This window comes from Apis cerana, linkage group LG7 (assembly GCF_029169275.1).
Source record: "Apis cerana isolate GH-2021 linkage group LG7, AcerK_1.0, whole genome shotgun sequence".
NCBI classification, from domain to species: Eukaryota; Metazoa; Arthropoda; class Insecta; order Hymenoptera; family Apidae; genus Apis; species Apis cerana.
In genome coordinates, this window is record NC_083858.1 from 13,397,258 (window position 1) to 13,422,393 (window position 25,136).

The following is a 25,136-nucleotide window of genomic DNA, read 5'->3' on the forward strand; positions in this document are numbered from 1 at the left end:
CCTTTTTTTTCTTTTTCTTTTTCTTTTTTTTTTTTCCCACCCCAAGATCAATCGCAATCATGTATGTACAGTCGGTTCGTGCAATTCTGTAACCATGGATTGTTTAACAATTGGCAAATCGATACAATGGCGGTTTAATAGACATGCCATGATTGCTAGCGACTTCTTTTTTGTGAAACGTCAATTAACCGTATGCGATGTGACACTTTCCATGACAAAAAAATCACGGGAATCAAACAAAATCATCGGGTGAAAGTGAGCAATGGTTTTGTCGCGCATGCTGTCATCTTTGTCGCTACCCACGTATCTAAAATGTTCGATATACTTGATATCGAGAAGAAATCTGTCCAATAAACATTTCAATCGTGCTTTACCACCAACGATATTAAAGGATATCTTCGGTGGGAACGTTAAGAAGAAAGTAGCGTCCGCTGATTTCGGCAAGGACGCCAACGCTGGATCTGATTTTCAGAGAGCGGTCAGTTTCGTGTAAGCGGCCCGTTTTCTGTATACCTAACGCGGATCTATCCTGTCTACTTCTTCTCTACTGACCGCCGTTACTTCGATATCGGCGGATACGTCCAATTTAAAATCTTAATTTCAATTTCGTCCAAGATTAATTCAAAATTCAGCGACCTAACGTGTGCCTTTTCAACCCTCGAACCGATCAACACGTGGAAACGATGTTGAATGGGAATGGAAAATAAATTTCAAGCAATTAGGCAAGAGACTGGTGAAATTGAAATTAATTTGAAATGGTAACAAGAAACGCAACATATTATTCGCGAAATGAATCGAAATTTCGTGGTGAAGAATATCTGGGAAAAATTTAACGATACATATTGGTAACATTTCCATTATGTCGAATAATCCGTTTCGGGTCACGTTTAATCCTTTTTATAATCTTCGAAAATTCCCGTTCAAAAATAAATTTATGCCAACAGATACGTAATTCTTTAGGATTTTCGTTATTTCGATTGTTAAACGAGCTTCGTAAAAGTGTATTATTGTCGAATAAAGAGAACAGATAGAATCAAAAATTTCCAAAAGTTTAATCAGCGTTTAGAATTTCACTCGTAATAAAAAATTATTTTCTTCCAAGCTGCATCAGAATTTTGCATCGAAGAGAGAGAGAGAGAGAGAAAAAAAACCAATGATGATTTCGATACATCGAACGATACGTATCTTTGAACATTTTTACCGGAAATTTCTTATTTCAGACAACCATGTTTGAAGGAAGAGCTGCTTTGCAAGTTTTCGGAACCGGTGCAAGATTGTTGTCACAAAGTGACCGTGGTAGGATCCGGTATGGTTGGCGTGGCCATCGTGAACGCGCTTATCTTCCAGGTAAATCGGCTTCTTCTCTTCCATCTCTCTTACCTTCGATTCGTCCAATAAACGCGTGCGTTACGAGACTGGCGCGCGATTTATTATTCGAACACGAGTGAAAGTAAGCACGCGCAACGCGTATGAAAATCTATATCGAAAATCGGTATCTTTGAGAAATATTTGACGACGATTGTAATTCTCGTTCCGCAGAAAATAACCGCGCATGTCGCTATGGTGGATGCGTTCCCGAAGAAATTGGAGGGAGAAGGGATGGATTATTGTCACGGGTTGGCGCTTATAGAAAGCCCGCGTATAGATTTCGATACAGGTAACGTATAAATATATATATAAACAGATTGAACAAATTATGACGGAGGATAGAGAAATATTGGAGAACGTTATTTCAGATTTCTGTATCACAAGCAACTCGAAGGTGATCATATTAGCTGCTGGTGCTAGACAAATGAAGGGTGAATCACGCTTGGACCTGGTACAACGAAATTCAGAGATTCTGAAAAGCATAATACCAACTCTGGTTGGTTACAGTCCAAACGCTGTGATCCTGGTCGTCAGTAATCCAGGTTGAAGAGAAAGAAAAGATTTGCTGGAAAATGTTGGGACGCTCGAGAAGAGCTGTCAACTCGATCCGAACCGACATTTTCTCGCACGTATCCACCAATCGAAACGGCCGTTCAAAATCGTTCTTACTTCCGTAGTTGACATTTTATCGTGGTTAACGTGGAAAATAAGCGGATTACCAGCAAGCCGAATAATCGGAACTGGGACTCACGTCGATTCAGCAAGGTTTCGTTTCTTAATCGCCGATCGTTTAGGAATAGCGCCTAGCTCGGTTCACGCCACTATTATCGGCGAGCACGGGGACAGTCAGGGTGAGTTCGAAACCTGCCACGCTAAATTTACGATAAATTTCGAAATTTCGAGGCGATTCTAATTTTACGCATCCGGCTGGGGACGAGACCGATCCGTGTCCGTTTAAATCCGTTTCACGTTTCCTAGTTCCACTCTGGTCTGGAGTAAATGTCGCGGGTGTACAGTTTCGCGACATTTTGCCCAATATCGGCCTCGAGACTGACGAGGAAAGATGGTACGAACTTTCCAAAGAGGTGGTCAGACTGTGAGTGTACACATCCTTGCTTCCTCGAAACGATCATGATGTAACAATTTTGCTTTCCTCCCGCGGTTTCAGTGGACCCACCGTTAGATGCCTAAAGGGATATACCAATACGACAATTGGGCTCGCTACTGCTGACATCGTGCGAGCTATTCTCAACAACTCGCAGAGAGTTATACCAGTTTCAACCTTGATTCAGGTATAGATAAATTGATTTTTCCTCTTCTTAAGATACATGTATATATATATATATATGTACGTTCGTAAAAGCTACGTTTCTTTCTAAATCCATCGAATGAAATGAATAACGGAACGAATATCGTTTTTTTTTTTTAGGGTCATCACGAAGTTTGTCACGAAATGTTCTTATCTCTACCTTGTAGCGTCGGTGAACAGGGAATCACGAATATCGTACGGATGCGTATCACAGAATACGAAAAGAAACTATTCCAGACATCGGCTAATGTTGTGTTCAATGTTCAAAAGGGTATTAAAGCTGTATGATTTATCTTTTTAATAATATGTGAATATCGTTCAATTGTATGCATTTTTTTTGTAAAAAGTATCGTTCAATATATCACGTCTCGTAGCGCTTACGCTGTGTTCTTCTTTCGACCATTGCTAGTTTCACTATTGCTCGGCTCTCCCGTCCCCATTATTTCGAGGAAAAAATAAAAAAAGAAAAAATTATCGATCGAATTCTCCGAACTAATTCGTCCGCGATCCAAGTCTGTCGTTTCGAAACACGAGGCAAACACGTGCGTAAACGCCTATCCACGTCGCGTTTTTCACTGTCTCTCTCACTCTCTCTCTCTCTGCCCCTCTCTGTTCGAACATAACATTTATCGAGAAGATCGAAAATGACGGATTGGTCGATACGTTGGAATAAAAATTGGCGAAGCAATTTTTCGATTAGAATCGAAGGGTAACGATTGGGTGGGTGTGTTGAGGATGCGCATAAAAAAAGGCGATGGATGACCGGTGGATGGTATCGGAAGGTCGCTATTCCGCCGCAGGCTAGGCCACGGCAAGGTGAGAGAAGAGTATCGGAATTGGCCGCGAGATGTCGCGGTGAAATGCTCGAGCAAGGCGAGCCGCGGTGTTACGGCATTCGAACGGCGACAGTGCCGTAAAAACATCGTTTTCTTTTTCGAGGAATACCGATCTCGAGCCGCCTCGATTATCCGAATTTCCGAGCGTCGCCAAAAATTTCGAGAATCGTCCGATCGTCCTTGCGTTCCTTCTTCAAGATGAGGGCGAAGGGAAGATGAGGGAGGGGATCAAAGCGATGTCTCGATTATATAAAAGCGAATCGTCGAAGCTGGCCAAGATCGTGGAAGTAGCCACGGTGTCGATATCGAGCGAAGAAGCGAACAGAAGCCAGGCCAGAAACGCTCTCCTTTTACTCGGTTCGAAAGCAGATCCATTCGAAAGGCGAGGCGTGTCATCGATTTTTAAAGAATTCTTCGCGAATCGTATTCGCGTACACGGAAATTCGTTCGATGCGGTTTCGAAAGCGCGGAAATCGTGATCGTCGAATATTTTACCGATATTCCCGCGAACGATCGATCGACGACGAGTTTTAATCGAGAAGGTGGAAAGAGGAAGAGAAGCGGGGGAAAAAACGCGAAGAAAATCGGTTACGATTAATAAGATTATTGGTAACGCGTCACACGTCGCGAGAAATTTTCCGATTAATTTACGTCAATGGTAAAAGTCCAGATATATTATTGGAACAAATAGGTCGATCGAAGCGAAGGAAATGGTAATGAAAGATGGGAAAAGGGGGGAGGGGAAAAAAAAAGTAAGTATTCCGATAGGATGGGTAAAAGTGGAAGGTTATCGGACAGGCGTAGACGGCACTGAGGCCCAGGTGGAGGTGGTAGCCGGGCCCCATTCTCTGTTGGTCCTGTCGTCTGTCAGTGGAGCTCAGTCAGCAGACAGTCGGTCCGTCCGGTCAGCTGGTCCCGTCCAATCGTGTTAAAAGCTACCCGATGGTAAGCCGAAGGCGAAACACCCGATAGAACCCGGGTCAATCGAGGCTCGATCATCAAGGATCGTCGAAAGAAAAGGGCGGCCCGCGCGCCGCATGTGCGCGAGTGTAAAAACTTCTCCACCGGAAACACCAACGACACGGTGCGAGGTACCAACTAAATCGAACGGCAGAGGAACACGGAGTGGCGGAGGAGAACGAAGGAAGAAGATAGAAACGCGACGGGGACGGTGTACACCTGGTCAGGCAGGAAATGACTATATCGTACGCGAGCGAAGTGCCAAATGGCTCCAGCTTCGGCTGCTTCTGGAGGATCTTGGTCAAGTGAGTCTTTTTTCTCCCTTCCTCCTCTCCTCCTTTCCTTTTCTCTCGCCATATCGACGTTATTATTTCGCCACCTCGTCGCGATTGAACATCGCGCGATCATTTCCCTCGTACGCGATATCGCGATCGATCGCGATCGATCTCGCGACACCGTGACAGGTCGAACGGATCCGCCGCCGCCGCCGCCGCCGCCGCTTCCTACACGAGGCCTTAGCAACAAGTTCACCGGTGTAATGGATCGTCCTCTCGAAATTCCGTTCGACACCGGCGGAACACCACTGCTCGCGCTATCCGCACTTTGTCCCTTCGAATCCATTCCCCAAACGGAAAACGCGAGTTGTTCGTCGCGACGTTATCGTCTCGTACCTCGTAGTAGTAGTAGTAGTAGTAGTGATAGTAGTAATAGTAGTAGTAGTAGTAGTAGTAGCAGCAGTAGGAAACAGCGCGACGCGCTTACGTTACGAGCGCAATACGCGAAAAGGCGGTGCTCTCACTTTCCTCACGGTGGATTAATTTCACGGTGACCGCGAGAGAGGAGGCGCTCGATCGATCCGCCGTTTTCTTCTTCGCCAAAAAGGAGGAGAAAAGAGGAAAAAGAAAAGGAAAAAAATTCTGCTCGCGAAAAGACGGTCCCGCGTGATCCGGAACGTAATCGAAACAGAGGTGGTGTATACTTTCGACACGCGTGCGGCCGAGGCGAGCGTTCCACAAGATACTGGAGCATACGCTTCTAGACAGTTTACATAGTCGGCGTGCCATGTAAGACGAAGATATTGCGATATCGCGACCGGTGGTTCGTTGTGCAACGTTTAACTTTCGACTCGATGTATCGTGTTCTCGATTTAGAGCCTGGCTGGCTGCATAGGGGAGAAGGAGAAGAGAGAGAGAGAGAGAGAGAGAGAGCGATCGAGTCCTTGGACAAGGATTCTGCAAACGCACGTGCGGAAAATAAGGAAAGTCAACGATAACGTTTCCAATCTCCTTTTTTCCTTTTCTTCTTCTTCTTCTTCTTTTCTTTTTCCTCTCTCGTTGTCTTTCTCCAACGTGGTTCGCAGATCGATTCGTAATCTTTACGAGCGTCACGTTAACGTTAAACAAGGTGGTATGGGACGAGACAGAAATTGTCCTGATTTTTTTTCCCTCAGAACGTACGGTTATATGAATCACAGTAGCGGAGCACGTAAAACCCGCTAGCACAGAAATGGTGCTCGGTCAACGCTTGCCAGTGTACGTTTTAAGGAAATAAGGTCGTCGATACATTGATTTTAGCCGTAACGACGCAAGCATTACGTGGAATATTCGCCACGCTGTTCTCTACACCTCTGCCATCGAGATTTTCGTTCCAGTTGTCGGTTACATACGAATGAATACCGGTATCCACGGTGGCCAAGTTTCGCGCCTATTTCTATTATTAATTCGATATTTATTTTCGATTTAACGATCGCGATCAATTCTTTTTTTTTTTTTTTCGTTTTTTCCCTTTTATCCGTATTTTACGCGGATCGTCGATTGGAAAAAAAGAAAAACTCGATCAATTTCCGCGTGGAAAAACCACTCGGGGGAACTTGGTTGCGCGAGTTTCCTGGGAATCCGGGGATATCGATGCTCGCAGAGAGCAGATCGCGCCAAGTTACACGTTGCACAATGATCCTTGTGTAAATCTTGGACGATGTAGGACGAATCGTCGGAGCGGTTAAATACGGATTCGTCTAGGCGGATTCCGAGAAGGGAACAGGGCAAGCAGAAGGAATTGGCTGATCAAATACGTGTTATCCGTTCAACGGTATCGCGAGGTAGCAACGCGCATCTCCGACTGCGAGCGCGAATCCGCGACTGTCAATAAACCGAAACGGAGGAGGGAAGAAGAAGCACGTGTGGAATCACGAGTGGCGATAAAATCGATTGGTATTCGGTCGTATCGGAATGTACAGAGAAAGACAAATAATAATTCGTTCCCGTTGGTTCGGAAAGGAAAGGAAAGGCTGGTCATTGTTGATCGGAGAGTTATTAATAAAAAAAAAAAAAAGAATGGGATGACGCAAGGCGAATCGTCGCTGCGAATTCCTCGGCCACGAGTGTTCGTGAAAATGCATAATCTCAGCCAGGATAACGTACGATTTATAACGTCCTTGCCGAGACTCGTTTATTGACATTTGCACGACCTTTAGTGCGGCGTTGGTGGATCCTCCGGTGATAATCTCGGTTTCTCTGAGGAACAGGCGGGAGCCAAGTTGAAAACGGCCTTAACGGCTTTCACGTAAGATCTCGCTTTCCTAACGCTCGTTACACGCCGCATGGCGCGCGCGCAGACTGCGACCGACAACTATATATCTATAAATAACCGACAACTTCCACAAATAGAAAACGCTTTTGTGATAGCACGCGCGACAACGATATCCTCCAGCTGGATACTATACCGATCCGATATAAATTCGAAGAGGAAAAGTCGACTCGTTTCCGACTCGAGCCTCCAATTGGCGTCCCGTCTCGAGCGAGAAAGCGCAATTTTTCGCGGGCGAATAACGAACAAGTATATTATTTGGTATCCGCGGAATTTTCGCGACGAAGGTCGATCCGTTCTTTTCCGTTCCGCGGAGCAACGGGATCGTCGGGTGTCCGGTAAATAAAAAAATACCGCGAGGTAGAGGATAAAAGAATAAACGCGGTAGTAATCGAAGCGCAGAAGGATTTTTCAATTGCGCGATTCTCGATATCGGAGCGTTTCATGCGGCTTGGATGCAACCGGCACGCAACAAGCGTCCTTTTTCTCGTGCAAGTCTTCCGGAACGGTCCATATCAGCTTTCCTATCCAACCTCGTCGGCAGACAAAGAGAGCACAACGATCGCGGATCTATAAATATCCGAGAGAGTCCAGAAACGCATCTATAAATATCGGATCGCGCGCAGGCCAGGAATAGAGAGAAAATCGCGGCTAATTTTCCATCGGAATAGCAATCATCGGCCGTATACGCGTTCTCGGCGAGATACGTCGGGGGGAGGAGTTGGAAGCGTGGTCGTTAAGTCGATCGACGGTTGGAAACGTTGTTTGGCTCGCGTGCGTTTCTGCCACTGCGAAACGAATTAAACCGAGAGCGATCGTTTATTTTGGCGGCATGTTTTGCTCGCTCGGCTTAGAATCCGCTTCCTAGCTGCCACGCGTAACCGTTGCGCCGATCACGCGCGCTAAACGGGCCCGCCGCGTGGACGGAACAACCGCGGCAGCGAATCGCGCGCGTGAAAGCAACAACAGCGCGATCGGGATCCTCAACGGGATCCTCGTACTCGTTCGCAAACTCGCGAAAAAGTGAAATCCGCCTTCCTCCGATCGACTTTTCAACCGACTCGCCGCATTCCTCGCGTGTGCTCGCCGCGCCATTCTCCATCCTTCCGTATCTACACCGTCTCGCTCGGAAATACAATTTCTAACCGAGTGAAATCAATATATATATGTATGTACGTACGCGATGCAACATCGTGCGCGCATTTACTCTCCGAAACCATTACCGCGTAGCGTTACATCCGTGCCGTCCGATTTCACGCGGAGCCTCGGCGATAACGATCGCGACCGCGATGAAAAGAAGACGAGGCGAGTAAATGGAGAGACCGAGTAATCCGTCCTTTCGAGCAAATACCGAGTCAAAGGCATTCCATAGGGGGGAGGGAAGGTCGGGAGTTGGAGAGAAACGACGATGTCGAAACGGTGGACGGAAGAGAGGAATGGAACAACCAGGCCGTTGTCTGCTGAAATTGGCCGTCGATGAGAAGGCGATCGGTAATCGCGCGTGTGTCGCGACGACGGTACACCGCGCTGTCGTGTCGTGTCGTGTCAACTTGTGCCGAGTTTGTACAAGCCTCTCCTCGCGAATTTAACGCTGCCTCTCGCCTGTCTTCGTTTCTTTCACGGGACTGCGTCGCTGTTCACCGCACGAACGTTGTTGCATTCGCACTACGTCGAATGACAATGAGACGGAGACCGATACGCGCGCCCCGCACACACGCGCTTCCACCGTATGACACACATTTCGTTCACCTCTCTTGTCTTCCGCGGACTGCAGCGAGTACTAAGCGCGTGCGCGCGCGTCCCTATTCGCGCCACGGTGCGTGTGCCACATGCGTGAACACGCGCGCGCGCGCGCCTGCACTCGTGGGGACGCAACGTCGCTATCGAACTGCCTAGAAACCCGAGCTGACCCACTGTCTCCCGCGTTTAATCGTTCTCAAATCTTTCTTCCTCCTCCTCACGGTTTCTCATTTTTATTATTCATCGTTAATTCTCCAACTTCTCCGATTACTTACCTCCACTCTTCCATTTTTCAACCTTGTTATCGTGTCTTTCATTTTTTTTACACTCAACGATTAATTTCCATAAAAAAAGAAATTATTTTTCTTCCTACGTGCGTGCCTTTCGACCGCGAGAATTCGAGAATTCGTGCAAGCCAAGACTAATTCTGGCTTCGCGTATCGAGCAATGGCGCACGAGAGGAGCGAAGATAATTTCGTTCGGACACGTTTGCTTGCGATCCACCGCGAGGATACGTGCGCGGTCTTTTTTTTAAATAAGAAGGAAGAAAAATGACCGATTACCAACTTTTCGACTGCTTTCGATCGCGAAATCGACCATCGATATTCGAGCTTGTCTCCGTTTTTTAAATTGAACCGAGCGGAGAGGAAACGGGAATTTTTCGGACGGACGTAGCCGCGGAACTCTTCCACACTTGAAAAGTTTCCATTAGTCCTTGATCGAGCGCGTAGAAGACGACGACGACGACGACACGATACAGGGACGAACGACTCGTTTGCAATGGGTGGAATGGCGAGGTATAATCGTTTGACCGGCAGACAGACGTGTGACGGGCATTCCGTTCTGCTCGTTTACTAATTAAAATGTGGAGCCATCCCCGTGCGCGCACCGTGACCGGAGTCTGGCCGTTCCTTCGTTTTCCTTTTCTCTCTCTCTCTCTCTCCCTCTCTCCCTCCCTCTCCCCCTCTCGCCGTTCGAATGTTATCAACATCCGCGCGTTTTCTCATGGATCCGATTGTACGTTTCGCGGAAATGTGCAAAATCATTTCGCTCGGCCTTCATATTTTAATTTGTAAAAGAATCTATACGCTTTCTCAAGGATCTGTATAAATATAGATATCCCCCTCCGATAACACCATTTCTTATCTCTTTATTTTATATTATTTTATATTATTTAAATAGAGCGTTTAAACGTATAGATCGCTTGGCAAATATCGATTTTTTTTATCGAATATAGACTGTTCCACCAGTGTTAATAAAATCGTTGCAAATTTTTCGTAGTTTGTTGTTAAAAAGCTCGTCGGAGTTGGAGAAAAATCGCTTGGATGGCGTCCGCGGAAGCATCGGTATCGAAGGAAGCGACCGAGAGATTTTTGCCAAAGTGAGGACGCGAACGAGGAGCATCACTCCGTGAAGCGTGACCGGCGTTAGTTATGCAACGTTTTGTTGCCTCGCGTCCTTGTCGCCCGTATTGGTATTATTTTGCCTAGAGCGAGCGATCGATTACGATTTCTTACCTTGATGACGATTCTCTTTGCCGAAAGATGAAGGAGAATCGTCGACCAACCGATCCATATGCCTACCATTTCGGGAACAGGGAAAAAATCGTAGGAAAAGTGGCGAGACTGAGGAGGAGAAACTTCTTCTGAACCTATCTATCGAAACGCACCGTCGATTATCTCCGTTATGCGAGGTACAAATGAGTAATTTCGCACACGTTTTTTTATTCTCTTTCTCTTTCCCTCTCTCTCTCTCTCTCGAGAAAAAACATTCTTTGTATCTATTTTTAATCACACGTGTAGGAATAAGTAATGCGACGATTAAGGAAAAAACGCTGAAACATTCGCAACATTCATCAAACCGCGCGATAATCGATAATGAAATAGAACGATGAATTCGTGAGTCAACCCATGAATATCGACCAACGGTTTAATCGGATCCCAGAATTGGCCTTGCGGTATTTATACGATTCTACGTTCCCTCGAAATAAACAGGAAGGTCCTCGAATAACGAGAACGCTCATCAATAACCAAAACAAATTCGTACGATAGTTTTCGATCGAAATTGCTGTCCTATCGCGATTCAATTCGACGTTTCGACTCGATTATTCTCTCTCTCTCTCTCGAGATCAAAAAGGTAAAGAAATCGTTCAGATCTTTGACACGAAAACGTTGAGCGCACGCTAAAGCAAGCAAAGGCAGGTGACACACGCGACAGCCGCGTGTACCTTCCACGCATTTCTCGCACCTCGGTTCGAGATACAAGGTTAGCCGTAACTGTGTCACTGTCAATCAAGCTCATCGGTATGTATAACGCTCATCTAAACTCCAGCCTATATGCCACGCGGTTTAATTATTTTCATGGTCCGAAGTACGACGAGGGAATGTGTCATTCCATCCCGACGAACGTAAGAAAAAAACAATCTAGCAGCGTGTCTCCTTAGAGAAAAAAAAAAAAACCACATTCCTCTTGACATTGTCGAGATAGAAAACGTAGTACCTGTCGATGCTCGAACGAGAAGACTTTATCGCGATGAATTCTCAAAAAAAAAAAAAAAAGAAAAAAAATGCTTAATGCGGTTTGGACACAATGGTCAACAATCGTTTAGAAGCCCATCAATTTGGTTTCGAAAATTCTTCGAATTGTCTGGAACGAACGACGCTTATCCTTGAACGGGAAGACGTCTTCGTTCTCTTATCGCGTCACTTTAAACGCATTGTAAATCACAATCTACGGAATCGTTTTCTTCGTACATCTCTATCTCGTATACGGCCATTTCGATTTACCTTTCTGGCGCTGATCGAGGAACGTTCGTCGAGAGTGGCGTATAACTCATTAGTAATACAAACAATGGGATGGTTTCTCGCGAAATTCCCAAGCGACGGGAGAAGGCCTTGTAACGTAACGTAATTTTCAACAGTCGAATCCACGTTTTTACAATACGATTAATTAGCAACCGAATAGTCGATGCTAATCGCCCACCGCGCTTATGTAAACTGACCGTACGGCGTACTTCCGCAATTGCTTTTATGGGACTGTAGAGGCAAGTGTCTTCTAACGGCATAGAGAAAATTACGATGAATCGATGATTTTTCTCTTTTTCTTCCTCTCCTTTTCCTTTTTCCTTCTCTTTCCCCTTATTTACGATCTTATTATCGATTATAACAACGTATTTCGAGCATCGCGATGATCTCAACGATGATCGCATTACGCGCAATGGGAAACGGATCGATCGGATTATTCCTTATCTTTTCGTTGTTTTAAATTTCCATCGAATTATTTCGCCCGCTCTCTAATTAAATATATTTCAAAATCTACTTACTCGTAGGACGTAACAGCGAAAGATACATTCCCACATCAGCGGAGGATGGCGCCATTCGTGTTGCGAGCTTCGATACGTGATGTGAAGCAACGTATAATCCAAGATCAAATATCTCCGCCACGATACCAACGCAACTCTAATACTTGCTTTGTTCTTTAGTCTTTTTTCATGATAAGAACACAATTTTTTTTGTCGATTCCACGATCAAATTTCCAATCATATAATCCGTTCTATTTCAAATAATTCGTGCGATATAAATGCGAAGCGATAGTTGCGTCGAAAAGATCGAAATATCGTTTTAGCATCGCTAGTTTTACATCCGTATCATCTCCTCCAACCTATGTTTAACGTTCGCTTTCGTAACAATGCTTATTCGTTCTCGTTCACGTCGATTCGTGGGCGGATAAGTTCTCTTCCTGTTACAAGATGTTGGATCATTTTCTATATTTGTTTCCATTTTTTGGATCGTCATCTCCATCCGTTTCATATACACAAATCCAAATACGAATAATTTTCATCGAGCAAGATTTCTACGAAGAACGGAGAATTCCCCAAAGTCTGAATGAAGATGGATAGCGCTACATACGTGAAATATATTCGTCTTCGTTTTCGCGCAAACTTTCAAGTAGCCTGGCGTATTTCGACGAAGCGTTCGAGTCTGGGATCCCGTTGAAAGGCCAACGCAAATCGGCTTCGAATATAATTCATATTTCTCTGAAGCGGCCATCGATGATGGGAACTCATAAATCACGCATTTGAGCCGCGATTTCAACGATTCATAAATCACTCGAGATGTCTCGAAAAAGATAGTGCCCCGGGGATCGGTCGAATCTAGCTTCGAAGATTCGAACCTTCCTATTTCCAAAAAATACGTTCAAAAAAATATTTTTTTTTCTTCTCTTCTTTTCCCTCTTTTCCGAATTTTAATGCGCGTGTCGAGATCGATCGATTTTCCAAAACATTGCGTTACCAATATCGTTTAATCGGAATTTGAAACGAAATAACGAAAAATGTGTATAGCTCGAGAGATTCGTTTTCTCTACGTTCTTTTTTTTCCCCCTCCCCCCTTTTATTTCGAGAACTAGAAACTTCCCAGCTTCTTAGGAAAGAAGCGTTTATATAGAAACGGTTAAACGTACTTTGGCCGATAGAACAAAAGAATCGGGATTCGTAATGCTCGTTTTAACGAGACTAATATTAGCATAATTCGATCTAAAACTATTATTCGACGTCGCGCGAACAGGATGGGGATCGTCGTAAAACATAATTTGGACGATTCCAAGTACCTTGTTTAAACTTTTCGAAACGACTAATTATGCAAGGATTCTTCGATGCCAACGCTTTTTTCTCTCCAGTTTGCGTAACATTTTTTATCCCGTAGAATTCCTCTCGATAAGACGAATCTCCACGATTCCTTTCTTGGAACGAATTATACGCGAGAATAGAGAGACGCGGCTCTGTTTCCCGAGCATTTAGGGCAGCACAGAGTACACGTTTCGTATCGATATTGCTCCGTTCGTTTTTGCTCGCATCGTCGTTGTTTCTCCAAAATATAGACGGGATAATTCGCCAATTTCGGATGAGAAAAATTTCTTTCACACGGGAGAAACGGCGTAGACACAACGTCTCTAGAAAATTATCAGCGCGAGAAGAGCGCAAAAACACCAATTTTTTTTTTATCGCCGTTCAAACGTAAAATTTTCGAAAGCGTTTTCTACCATCTCCTTTCGCTCGACTCGAAGAATTGAACGTAAGCACGAGAAGGATAGAGACATATTATTGTAAAGATATATTATCTCAGCTTCTTCGAATCCATCCTCGGGAAGGATCTAACAATAAGAATAGTTCTCGCGGTCTTTCATAAATAATTCAGCAGCGTTGGCAAAAGAAGAATCAGCATCGAGGGAACGGATGAAACCGCCATATTCGTCGAGCGTGTTTTCGGTCGAATCGTGATTATATTTTCACTTCCGCTTCTCGATCTCGTATCGTAACGAGCGACGTCTTCGTAAATAAGAATGATGTAACGCGCTTAAGAGCGGGGGTATCGATACACGGAGGATCGAATAAGAATCCGGAAGGATTGGAAACGAATCCTTGGAGGAGAGATGCGATGCGACGAAAGCGACAAAAGGTGGACCGTTACTTCGCATCCGTCCAGGATCGAGCTCTCCTCGTTTCCCTCCTCTCGAGACAACTCGTTCGTTTCCTTCGCCTCGTTCGTTCATCGCCTCGCCCTTCCTCGTCTCCGTTTAACGCGCTTTCCGCGTGCTGGAACACGCGACCTCGCGCGTGACCGGCATCCCGCCGTCTCCGAATCGACCATTCCTTACGTACGAGACGCCGTCGTTTCGTCGGAATTTGAATTCGATCGGGGGCCGATAATAATCGTCTCCTCCCCCGTGTCCGTCGCGTTCCAATACACATTTTTTCATTCGGTCGGGGAAAACGAGTCGATAAAATCGGTCGTAAAAATTGGGGAGGGAGAAGCAACGTTTTCCTGGTCGAGTTTCGTAAAACGATGCTCCACGTGTAATTATTTCGTAACCCGGCCGCGTTTATGCCGCGCTGCGCAAGCATTAGCTGGTTTCGCCGCCCGTTAACGCGTGGAACAGCGCGCGCGCGCCGCTTGTTTCTCGCCGGGAAATTTGCATAACACCGAGCGTGTAAATTAACGAAAGTTTATTACCGGCAGGCAGGCAGGCTGTTACATCGGGGGAGGTGGGGGGAGGGAAAGCAACGGCCGTCGCTTGTCACGAGTCGAGATCACATTGTTCTGGAATCGTTTCGCGAAACGCGGACACACACGGACGATAAATAATCGACTCGGCGAAGGTAGAGTATCGCCGGCTAGTTAACGCGGCCGGTGACTCACGTTTCACCAATATTTAACATTCCGCGGTGATACGAAAGCAGTTATAGCGCACCGGTCACTTCCTACGCGTCTCCTCTGACCGCCGGCCTTAAAACCATCGACTCGGCTAATCATGGATACGAATTTCCGGCTAAAATCGTCGTTCCACCGTTCTCCTCTCTCGAGAAAGCGCGCAAGAGAGAGAGAGAGGATCAATTATCGCTCGAAATTTCTATCGTTTAGATTACGCAAGCGTTGCGAATACGAAGAAAGTTGGCACATGGAATCTTGGAAGCAAAGATTCCAATCGAATTTTCAATTTTCGAACTCGAAAGCGATTCGACGGGACGCGTTTCGATTTCGTGGAAAACGAGAACGGGAGAGAAAGGAAGGAAACGATCGCGAACCACGGTAAATCACCGCCACGGTATCGCGTTACGATCATCTTGATGCCCGACTCCGTAACACCGTCCTCGCACCCACCAACGAAGATAACCCAATGGCACGCGTCCACGTCGTTAAACTGCTCGATTCGAAGCTTTACCTACAACTTGCCTCAACGTCTTCTTCGCTTCCATCTCGTTGCCTCGATAAAAATATCGATCGTTCGTCTTCACTTTTTCACGCGAATAACTATACTCGCTGACGAATGATCGATTAATCGGACGAGCTTCGTCGTTTTCCGAAATCCAAAATATCCCTCCTTTCGAGAAAAGAGGAGCTCGAAATCGTTTCGAATTTAGTTACAACGAATACAAACTAAATCCGCTTGTGGTTTCTTTCTTTTTTTTTTTTTTTTTTTACTTAACTTGACTCGTTACTCGACTCGTCGGGAATTATGCGAATCGGTCGGACAGGAAAATATCTTTTCAGACGGAGAGAAGTTGGCGTCGTTCGTAAGTACCTCGTAACGTATTGTTGGTCGTACGAGCGACGAGATCTCCGCGATTCGACGTACAAATTCATGTAAATCACCAGTGGACGGTGACGCAATGCACAAAACATTATCTTCGAAGATGCGATTAAATATGCAGCGCCGTTCGGTCGTCCATTTAATTACACTCATCCTTGTACGCTTGTTTAAGTATTTCATAAATCAATCGTTCGATCGCGGAATCTTTGCGAGATACGCCGGAAACGAAGCGCGTGTCTTGCGATCGATGGCGCATTTTCAACGAGCATTAAATCGACCTAATTACTTCGCGATTCTGCATTAATTTATACATTCTCGAATCGCGTAATTCGAGCTCCGTTCAAACTTACGTTACGTTCTCTTTATCGTTTTGGATCGATCAATGGCGAGCGATGGAGAACGTACGCGTAGAGACATCGCGTAGCGCGTGCAACGCATTTGTTCACGTGGGGGTTCGACGGGCGTGTTGGGGCCGCGCATCGTACCAATCGTGTGGGACAATGCTTCTCTCCACCATGACCCACTGACACGCAAATAAAGCGACATATTCATAGACGTCGCGATTTTTATCATCTATCATTATCGTCCCGCGACCAACTTGGCGTGAGCTGGGTTGCGTAACCATCTGCTCGCCCATCGCGACCAATATCTTTCAGAATCTCGGACGGACAACCGACGTCGTATTGTTTATCGAGTTTCGAAACGCGTTTCAGAATTCGACGTATTCATGCTGGAATATAAAATGTACCGCTATACTTTCACTCATTTCCAATAACATTTTTCTTTTCCTCTCGTCTCGCCCATTTTGAAATTTCCGGAATAACGATGGAATAACGATGGAATAACGATCGAACAGGGTTTGTCGCGCGAGAAGATTTCGTCATTGGATGGAAATATACCGACGAGGAGAATTTCGTGACACGCCCACGGGGCAAGTTTCGTGCGTGATTTTAAAGAATCGTTCTACCGGGCGAGAAATTTGTTCCAGCGAGAAGATCTCTGGAAGGAAAAGCGATTGGACCCTCTTACGCGCGAGCGAAAGGTTATAATGGAAAACAACGAGCGAACGTTACCCGCTCGTTACGGCCTTGCGAATACAGTTGGATGAAATACTTTCAATGCACCGGATATCCGAGGTGCTTTTTACGCGGTGGCTTTCTTTCTCCGTTTCAATGCCAATAAACTATAATTTCCTTTGTGAAATACAAATACGCGTACAGTGGGATTTCCTTCTACGATTTCGCGCGCAATCGTACAATCCGCTTTCGACGAGCGTATATAAAATACGCGGTTTTTCGCACGATGCGCTCATAATACCTGGTAGCAAGTTTATTCACCAGTACATGTCGAGCAACGCGTGGATACGAGCGGATAGGACGGCCGTCGATAATTCACGGGTTTTCACTTTGGCCTCGTTTGCACTACGTTCCATCGCGCTATCTACAGCTGCGGGATTTGAATTTAAAGTCATTGTCGCTTCGCGATTGGTATTGACGAAACCTTCGGTATTCATCGTCCTTCGATCATTTCAACGTGCCTGCCGCAATTATATCTTCTCTACCGACCACGTTCCCGACAACGTTTAATGACTCTATAAAACTGGCGAATAACAATGAATCCTTCGAAATCGTGCACTCGCAATGTGTGCCACTCGGGGTATATACGACCAAGCGTTTCAACACGAAAATATAATTGCGAATTCAATGTACTCGAAACTCGTAAAATCGGTCTAACCCTGACACACATTTCTGACCGTAGGATTCAACAGTTGCCGAATATCATAAGTCGCGCTGCTCGTCCATCCGATCATTCTTATCGTCCGTCACCAACCATTTTCCGCGATCCAATTTCCAAAACACTACGATCAATCCCGATCGACAATTCCACTCACCGTCGCAAGAACCTTGTGTTTGTTTACCGAATTTTATATATAAATATGTATATCGACATTTTCGTTTAAATAGGCCAATTATCGCGAATGAATTCGTTCTTTAAACGCTGATAAATCGATAATTTGATATTCGACCGCTTGTTCGAAAGTTGTACGACACTGACAGTAAATAATACGAATGTTTTTTTTTTCTTTTTCACAGATGGAGGGGATCCGTTTACAAGCTAATCTGGCGAGAATTGTTGGCCTACCTGTTCGTCTACTACGTCATCAATTTCACGTATCGATATGCGTTGAACGAGCAGCAGCGGGTGTGAGTACACGAATAGTTCATTCCAATATCTTCTCGCCGTAAAGTTTCCCTCCGTCAAGATTGAACGTAAATTTACATTGTCGAATAAAATTCGGTTAAAAGAAGTTAGAAATATGTACATATGTATATATTCAAGTTTTACGTAAATCCGGCTCGAAGAATCGACGAGAAAATTGTCCGTTGTTTATTTAAAAAATGATTCGAGAAATATGAAATAGAACGATAGTTTGTTCACAAGCGTGTAATAACCTGTAAGAGAAATACCGATCGAATTTCGTTTGAAAGTTTGCAAAGCGAAGATTTTCATTTTTCGGAATTTCCTTTTTCCTCGCGATAAAGGAAAGTCGTGCTCGTTGCTTCATTGAGAATATTTTACGTTACGTAAACAACATCTTTTCGAGTTGTAAAGAAAAATATCTTTCTATCCGCGCGTTTTATCTCGCGAGAAACGATGGTTACACGGGTGAGTATCAGCTGCCATAACTGCGAACTTTGCGACATCGACCTTGGTCGAGCAACAAAGCTTTCTATACCATGACCGGGATTATGTTTCATCGGTTATAATATCGGCAAATTTACGACAGCCCCCCCTTCCCACCTCCTTTTTATCAGCATTATATCGCCTCTTTTGTCCCGCGCACGAATAGGTTAAAACCTCTCTCCTTCTTCCTTTCTTTTTCTTTTATCATCGCGTTTCGCGATTCGTCGTTACCCTTTTACACGAAGCTTTACGACAACCACCGATAAGCTCTACGAATGTTGGTCGCACCAATACAAACGGCCATTAATCGCCGACGATAAAAGCGAATTTGTTTAATTACGACTCGCCTTCGATCGATCAATTTATCCGGAAGGAAGGGTTGGATACCGACTTTTCCCATCTTCGTCCATTCGAGAATCAGGATTTTTGAACGTTTGAATCGCGAACGATTGTTCATGGAGGGGAAAAAAAAAAAAAGAAAGAAAATCGTCGAATCGTAAGAAGCGACATTTTACGCGTCCGTTTTAGATATATTCGACGCGGTTTAATCGTGGATATCGTATATAAAATTGTTTCTCCCGTACAAAGGGCGAATTTTGTATAATACCCCGCGGAATGTGGCGGGACTCGTCCAGGGTAGGCATTAAAAGGCGCATAAAAATGTAACCTGTTATTTACGCCGAGATAAGAAAAGGAAAAAAGGAAAGAAGATCCCGTGGTTGGTCGATGTTAAAATGGACCCTCCTTTGGGCCGCTTCGATTCGCACGGTCTAAATTTAGAACCGTAGGGCCGGTTCAGGTTAGGGGACTGGACGGGCCGACCATCATAGGAAGAGCCAGATCGGATAAAAACTTGCTCGATCGTATACTTGGAACCGTAAACGCATCTCCAACCGTAAATTTTAATCTTTTCATAGAATTTCTAATATTCCCCATCCGGACTCATCCGGATTCTCACTCTCGATATTATTCTTTTTCACCGCTTTGCAATTTGTATAAAAAAATATATCGTGAAACTTTCCTTTTTTTCAAATATATTTCGTCACGTGATTATATCATATTGATATCATCATCGTCGAGAAAGAGACTTTCGAGAGGACAGCGAGTAAATAATTATTTTAAAAGATACTTTCATTTCTCTCTCTTTTTTTTTTCTTTTCGTTCAACGAAAGAAGAATTTAACGCAATTTAACTTAACCCAATAAATGGACGAATTGTACGATATTCAGCTTACATCTTCGAGTCAGTACTATCTTCAAAGGCAAACAAAATCAAAGCGGTAAATCGAGTAAACAAAGGTGCGTTAACCTTAAGATCCTCTAATTGTAAACGCGCGTATCGTAAATACGCGTATCCATGTGTGTAATCCGTTAAATTCTTCGAGTTTCTTTTAGCTTATTTAGCGTGGCATAACACGACTCTAATCATATTTCGCGATAGACGCACACGTCGTTCGACGCGAGGCTAAATATAACACTTGCGCGCAGAGGCGCAAAAGTGGAACGTCTGAGAGAACGGCGTCGAATCGGAGGACCGAGAAGCGGCGAGAACAGAGCGGCCCGAACCGCTAACAAATTTTCGCGAGCAGCTGTGAAATTTCGATGGAAATTCCCATTTACGTGGAGTGAGCGGTGCGGCGCGAGACCGGCAGTGGTATCTGGCCGAGCGACGACGGTATCACCTCAACCTTGCTCCACTTGTTGGAGAGGCGGCGCAAGAATTCCACCACGCGCGTTGGCTAAACAAATATTTAAACGCGATTCGCGCGATCCGTTTCGCCGCGAAAACGCCGCCCTCTCTCGATCGCTTTCCTTCCCCTTCCAACGATCGAGATCCCAGATTTGGTGACACAGGATACATACACGCGATAAGAGTGTCCGCCGATTGTCTGTTGCAGAATCTTCGAAAAGATCCGATACTACTTCGGCAATTCTAGCGAATCGATACCGATGTCGTTCGTGTTGGGATTTTACGTGAGCCTGGTGGTGAAGCGATGGTGGGAACAATACAAGCTACTACCCTGGCCCGACAACTTGGCCCTTTTTATCAGCGCGGCTATACCTGGTAACGTAAGTATATAAAAGCGACGAAAGAGATCGGTTCGACCGGACAGCGATTCCGCGTCCGACGCGAATAAACGTCGTAACTGGGAAGACGGAATTTCCAGTAGCCGAGACGACTCGAAAGAAACGCGATAAACGCAGCCTTGCACGGATACCAGTGATCGTTGCGTTTGTCTCATTACGCTAATGAATTGCCGTGACACGTTTCGATGTCGTTAACCTAAGTAGGTGCCAGCTCTCGGAGTCACGCCACACCTAGAAGCGAAAAAAATGCGCGGAATGATCATCCCATAATTGGCAGTCGAGCGAATCTTCTTCTTCTTCTTCTTCTTCTTTTTCTTCCTTTTCTTCTTTGTCTTCTTCTTCTTCTTCTTCTTCTTCTTCTTCTTCCTCTTGACGAGGGTCTAACGGATGATCGGAGACGATAGACTCGGTTTCTCGAGAGGTTATTCGACCGACCCTTGGCACGCGATTCCGACTTCTCTGGCACACGTGTACGAGCGCGTGAAATTGTCGCCCATTATCGTTACTTTCTCTGATCGCCTGCTCTATACTACCGATAACGAAAGTTACGTTCCTACGAACGAACTCCGCTTTACTCCCGTACTTTCGTACAACGTCCACCGTTCCGTCCGCGTATTACTTCATCCTTATCTAATTAAACCAGCGAACAACTATCGCGAACCTTTCCAACAATTACGTTCCATATATATATGTATATATTTTTATGAGAAAATTGCGACCCGTTACCGAATATATATTTCTTCGACCGATTAATTTAACGAAAATCGGCAGGGTCGGTCGGTCACGATTCTCGAGAATCGATCGTCGATGCGATCAGAGACGAGTTTCGAATTCGTCGGGGAACGATCTTCCAACCGTGTGGTCAATGACACAACGTCGAAGTGAAAGTGCGACGTTCATATCGTAGCGAGAAAGAAAGACGAACCTACGGGCACTTTGCGATCAACAGTGTTACGTTACTTTTCGCGACTGCGATCGCCCCTCCGTAAAATTTCGCGGTTGGAAACTGGCGAGCGCGTTGCTACCGAACCGGATACGAATTTTCCGTGTTGCGTCGATAGACCGAAGCGTTTAATCGCTTCCTCGTGCGACGTTTCCCCTCGAGAACGCCGTATGGATACGGTGGAACGATCGAAGCAAGTATTCGAGAGAGGAACAATAGGAGCTGCATAGGGGAATTGGTTGGCGCGATCAATGGACAAGGTCCCGAGAGAGCACGAAACGGTTTTCTTCGCGTATGTGGAGGTGCGCGACACGCAAAGTATCGGATTTGTGAATGAGCAGCATCGAGTGGGCAGCACGAGCTTCTGGGCTCTGCCTTTCATTGAAATCTAATTGGAATTCAGGTCCCGAGGCGAGAAGGATGCCTCGACTCCCACCTTCTTCCCTCCCCGTGAGGAGGATCCTTTTCAAGCTGCCAACCCGTGCATTTTTACACGCGCGACGTCGAGTCGCGGAATTCCGAGGAAGAAGGGACGTTCTGAACGGGCGAAACCCGTTGAGGGGGAGAAAAAGGTTTCGGCTCGGTTCGCTGCCAGAGAGCCACCGGAGAAACGAGATCCCTCGACGAAAGCTACGAGCTTTTTTACGTCTTTCTTTACCGTTACTCGTTTCAATTTACCGAGAGAAGATCGCGAGGATTGATCAACCAAGATAAAAAAGAAAGGAAAAAAAGATTCGAGGAGCTCGTTTAGACTCTACAGCAATCGGATTAACCTTTGAGATTCTTGCGCGAGTTTCAAATAACTAGAGAGATCGATAACGTGGCATCGCTCCGGGCAAATTGTATAGGAAGAATCTATACGAGACTAATTAATTGTATAATTGTGAGTCGTTAAAAGAGAGAGAGAGAAAGAGAGAGATTTTATGGAACGCAACGTAAGCCCGTTCTTTTTCACGTTTTTTAAGTAGAGAAAAGAGAACGAATGTAACGCGAAGAATAAATTTCTTAACCGCTCGTGCATACGTATATAATAATCGACGTGTTTATATTTTTGCGATTCGTATTTCGTAATTAGAGAAACGGTCGAGCGAAGAAAGAGCAATTCGATGGTCGAAAAGTGGAAACGAACGTACCGATGTCGAAAACACGGGCGCAACAAAGAAGAGGCGGTAGGCGCTGGTTTAATTATAATCGAGAGGTAAATCGCGTTTTCTAGCGGGTTTGGGTGGATCGCTCGGCTCGGTTCGCCAACTTTCTTCGCACAAATCGCAACGGGTTCGTTCTAAATCAGCACGTGGCCTACGCCGTACGCCGTTCACCGTCCACGTGTTATTAGCCGGACGAAAATTTTAGTTTCGACAAACTTTCTTCGATCGTTGCGCGCATTATATCGAGCGAACGAGACGTGCCTCGATCCACAAAACGCTTCATCCGAATCTCGTCGTGTTCCACATACGTAACGATTCAATTAACGATTACCGACACGATTACCGACGCTGGTTTCGACGACGATCGGTGGCGATCGAAGCGGCGGGAAACGACCGATCGATTTTATCGATTTTTTTTCCATTAGAACGAGCCGATTATTTATCGCGCGTGGAAATTTTTCGGGAACCGTTCGCTACGATTTCCGACTAAATTGACATTCCGCCGAGCGTGCGCGATCGTTTACCGACGACGCGTGATCGACGTTTGATTACAAAACGGCCACGCGTACGCGATTACAAAATGCGCGCGCGTCGTTTGCCAGAAAACGAAAGGAAAAATAGCCGGCAGGCGCCACCGTGGGTTTTTCTTTCGATCGATATTGGAATCGGTTGGAAACCGACCGACGGATTCGCGATCACGGGCCAAAAGAACAAGGGGAAAGTGTGTACAAGACATGGGAAACGTGTCCGGCATTCGTGCGGCCTCGGAAACGAATTTTGTATCGAACACGTATCGATGATACCGATTTCCTTTCATTCTCCGTACTTATTCGTTTGATCGCTGCTTATAAATATTCCATTATCCGCGTAATAGAATGCTGTTCGATGACCTTGGGGGGAGACGTGGCGGGACGAGAAACGAAAGAAAACGTTCGTCCTTTTACCCAGAGAGAAGCTTCGATACCGCCTTCGTCTTCCGTTTCTCCCCTACTTTTCCCTCTGCGTGCACAGTGCGATTCACCGCCGTAATGTACGCGGAACGATTTTCATTCGCGAACGACCAACGATCGAACGGACAGTTACAAATAATTTTAAAATATTTTCACATTGCAGGACGAAAGAGGCAGACTGATGAGGAGAAACATCGTGAGGTACGCGGTACTCGCCTACGTCATTACGCTGCAAAGGATTTCGTTGCGCGTTAAGAGACGATTCCCCACGCTTCAGCACATCGTAGATGTTGGTCAGTGAGTTACCGTACATTTTATCCTAGACCGCTTTACTCTCTTTTATTCGACCACAGGAAGAAACGCGTATATTTTTAACAACTCTCGTTTCGTCGAATCAGAGAGTTGAATTATCTACGGAATTGAACGCGACGAAAAGGTATAACTTTTTTTTTCCGTAACAACGAAAAAAATCGATATCTGTCTCATATCAGTACGTTACGTAACATTTATTCGCGACACGTTGTGTCAAATCTATTGCTTCGTTTTCTATGCGATTCATCTTATCCGTTTTCCGTCTATATTTTTTATTGCCGAACAAAATTCAAACGCGAAAATTTTCAATTTAAACGAATTAATTCGTAATAAAGGATTAAGAGTTGAACGCGAAATATAATTGGGGATCGAACGTACCATTCGATTCGAATCCCTTCTCTGCCGATTATTGCCACTTCGAGGACGTATTAACCAATTAACACACATGCCACTTCCTACGCAATTAAGCGCTTTTTATGGTAACAAGGACGATTTAATAACGACAGAAATACGCGAATCCTTTCCAAAATGGAGATTTTCGGCATTCCCCGAGGAATTACAATTAGTCCTTAATAAGTAATTCGTATGGATCCATTGTATGTTAAGCAACGTGGTATTTGCATGCTGAAACCGTTATTTAATCGAAATTGAATCATGTGTCATGCATAACCTTCAAACGATTGCCTGACAACATGTAACTGTACGTCTGTGATAGAAATGTTATTTATACATATGTTTTAAGTCGTTACTTTGTCTTTCGACACTTTCTTTACTTAGAGTTTGAAAACCTTGAAGGAATGCATGGATCATTAAATTTACATCATTTGTCCTATCCTCGTTTACGAGAGAGAAAGACGAACGAACGAACGAACGAACGAACGAACGAAGAAACGAACCAACGAACGTACGAATCAAGCATTCGAGCATGGCGACTTTTAAATTTTCGGAAACTTGATCACTCACTTTTATGCACTCTGTATTACTCACTCTTGTCGTTTATATCTGCCATTTTCTGCAAAAAAATTCATTTCTCCCAGCTCGACGAACGATCGATGATTTCCCAAGACGAGTGGCCGAAGATCGTTGGAAAAGTTTTCCGCATATTCTGAAATAACGTTTGATT

The 25,136-nt window shown here is 45.1% G+C and overlaps 2 protein-coding genes and 1 long non-coding RNA gene across 12 annotated transcripts in view; 2 read left to right on the plus strand and 1 right to left on the minus strand.

Moving 5' to 3' along the window:
- The window catches only part of LOC107999327 (TSC22 domain family protein 1-like), a 266,961-nt gene that overhangs the window by 125,393 nt on the left and 116,432 nt on the right, over positions 1-25,136 (minus strand). Inside the window, exon 4 of one of the 5 annotated variants that reach the window (XM_062077398.1) lies at positions 25,001-25,118. The exons of 3 other annotated variants lie outside the window; for them this stretch is intronic. Coding sequence is in view for 1 of the 2 variants with exons in the window: in XM_062077397.1 (XP_061933381.1) it covers positions 12,122-12,157 (36 nt within the window). In the remaining variant the exon portion in view is untranslated. Of the gene's footprint in view, positions 1-12,121; positions 12,368-25,000; positions 25,119-25,136 lie in introns of those variants that run through there. One more of the 5 variants, XM_062077397.1, reaches the window with a different exon arrangement.
- Positions 2,229-2,956, plus strand: LOC108001530 (uncharacterized). The gene is made up of 3 exons (XR_009830623.1): positions 2,229-2,464; positions 2,537-2,660; positions 2,798-2,956. It is a non-coding gene; the product is annotated as an uncharacterized LOC108001530 (long non-coding RNA).
- LOC108001538 (uncharacterized) overlaps positions 3,577-25,136 on the plus strand; it is a 39,774-nt gene continuing 18,214 nt past the window's right edge. The window contains exons 1-4 of one of the 6 annotated variants that reach the window (XM_017062575.3): positions 3,577-4,778; positions 17,982-18,092; positions 20,471-20,642; positions 23,865-23,994. In XM_017062575.3, coding sequence (XP_016918064.2) covers positions 4,708-4,778; positions 17,982-18,092; positions 20,471-20,642; positions 23,865-23,994 — 484 coding nt within the window. In that variant the 5' untranslated portion in view covers positions 3,577-4,707. Of the gene's footprint in view, positions 4,779-17,216; positions 17,394-17,485; positions 17,545-17,981; positions 18,093-19,525; positions 20,248-20,470; positions 20,643-23,864; positions 23,995-25,136 lie in introns of those variants that run through there. The other 5 variants (XM_062077392.1, XM_017062576.3, XM_062077391.1 and 2 more) reach the window with 5 other exon arrangements.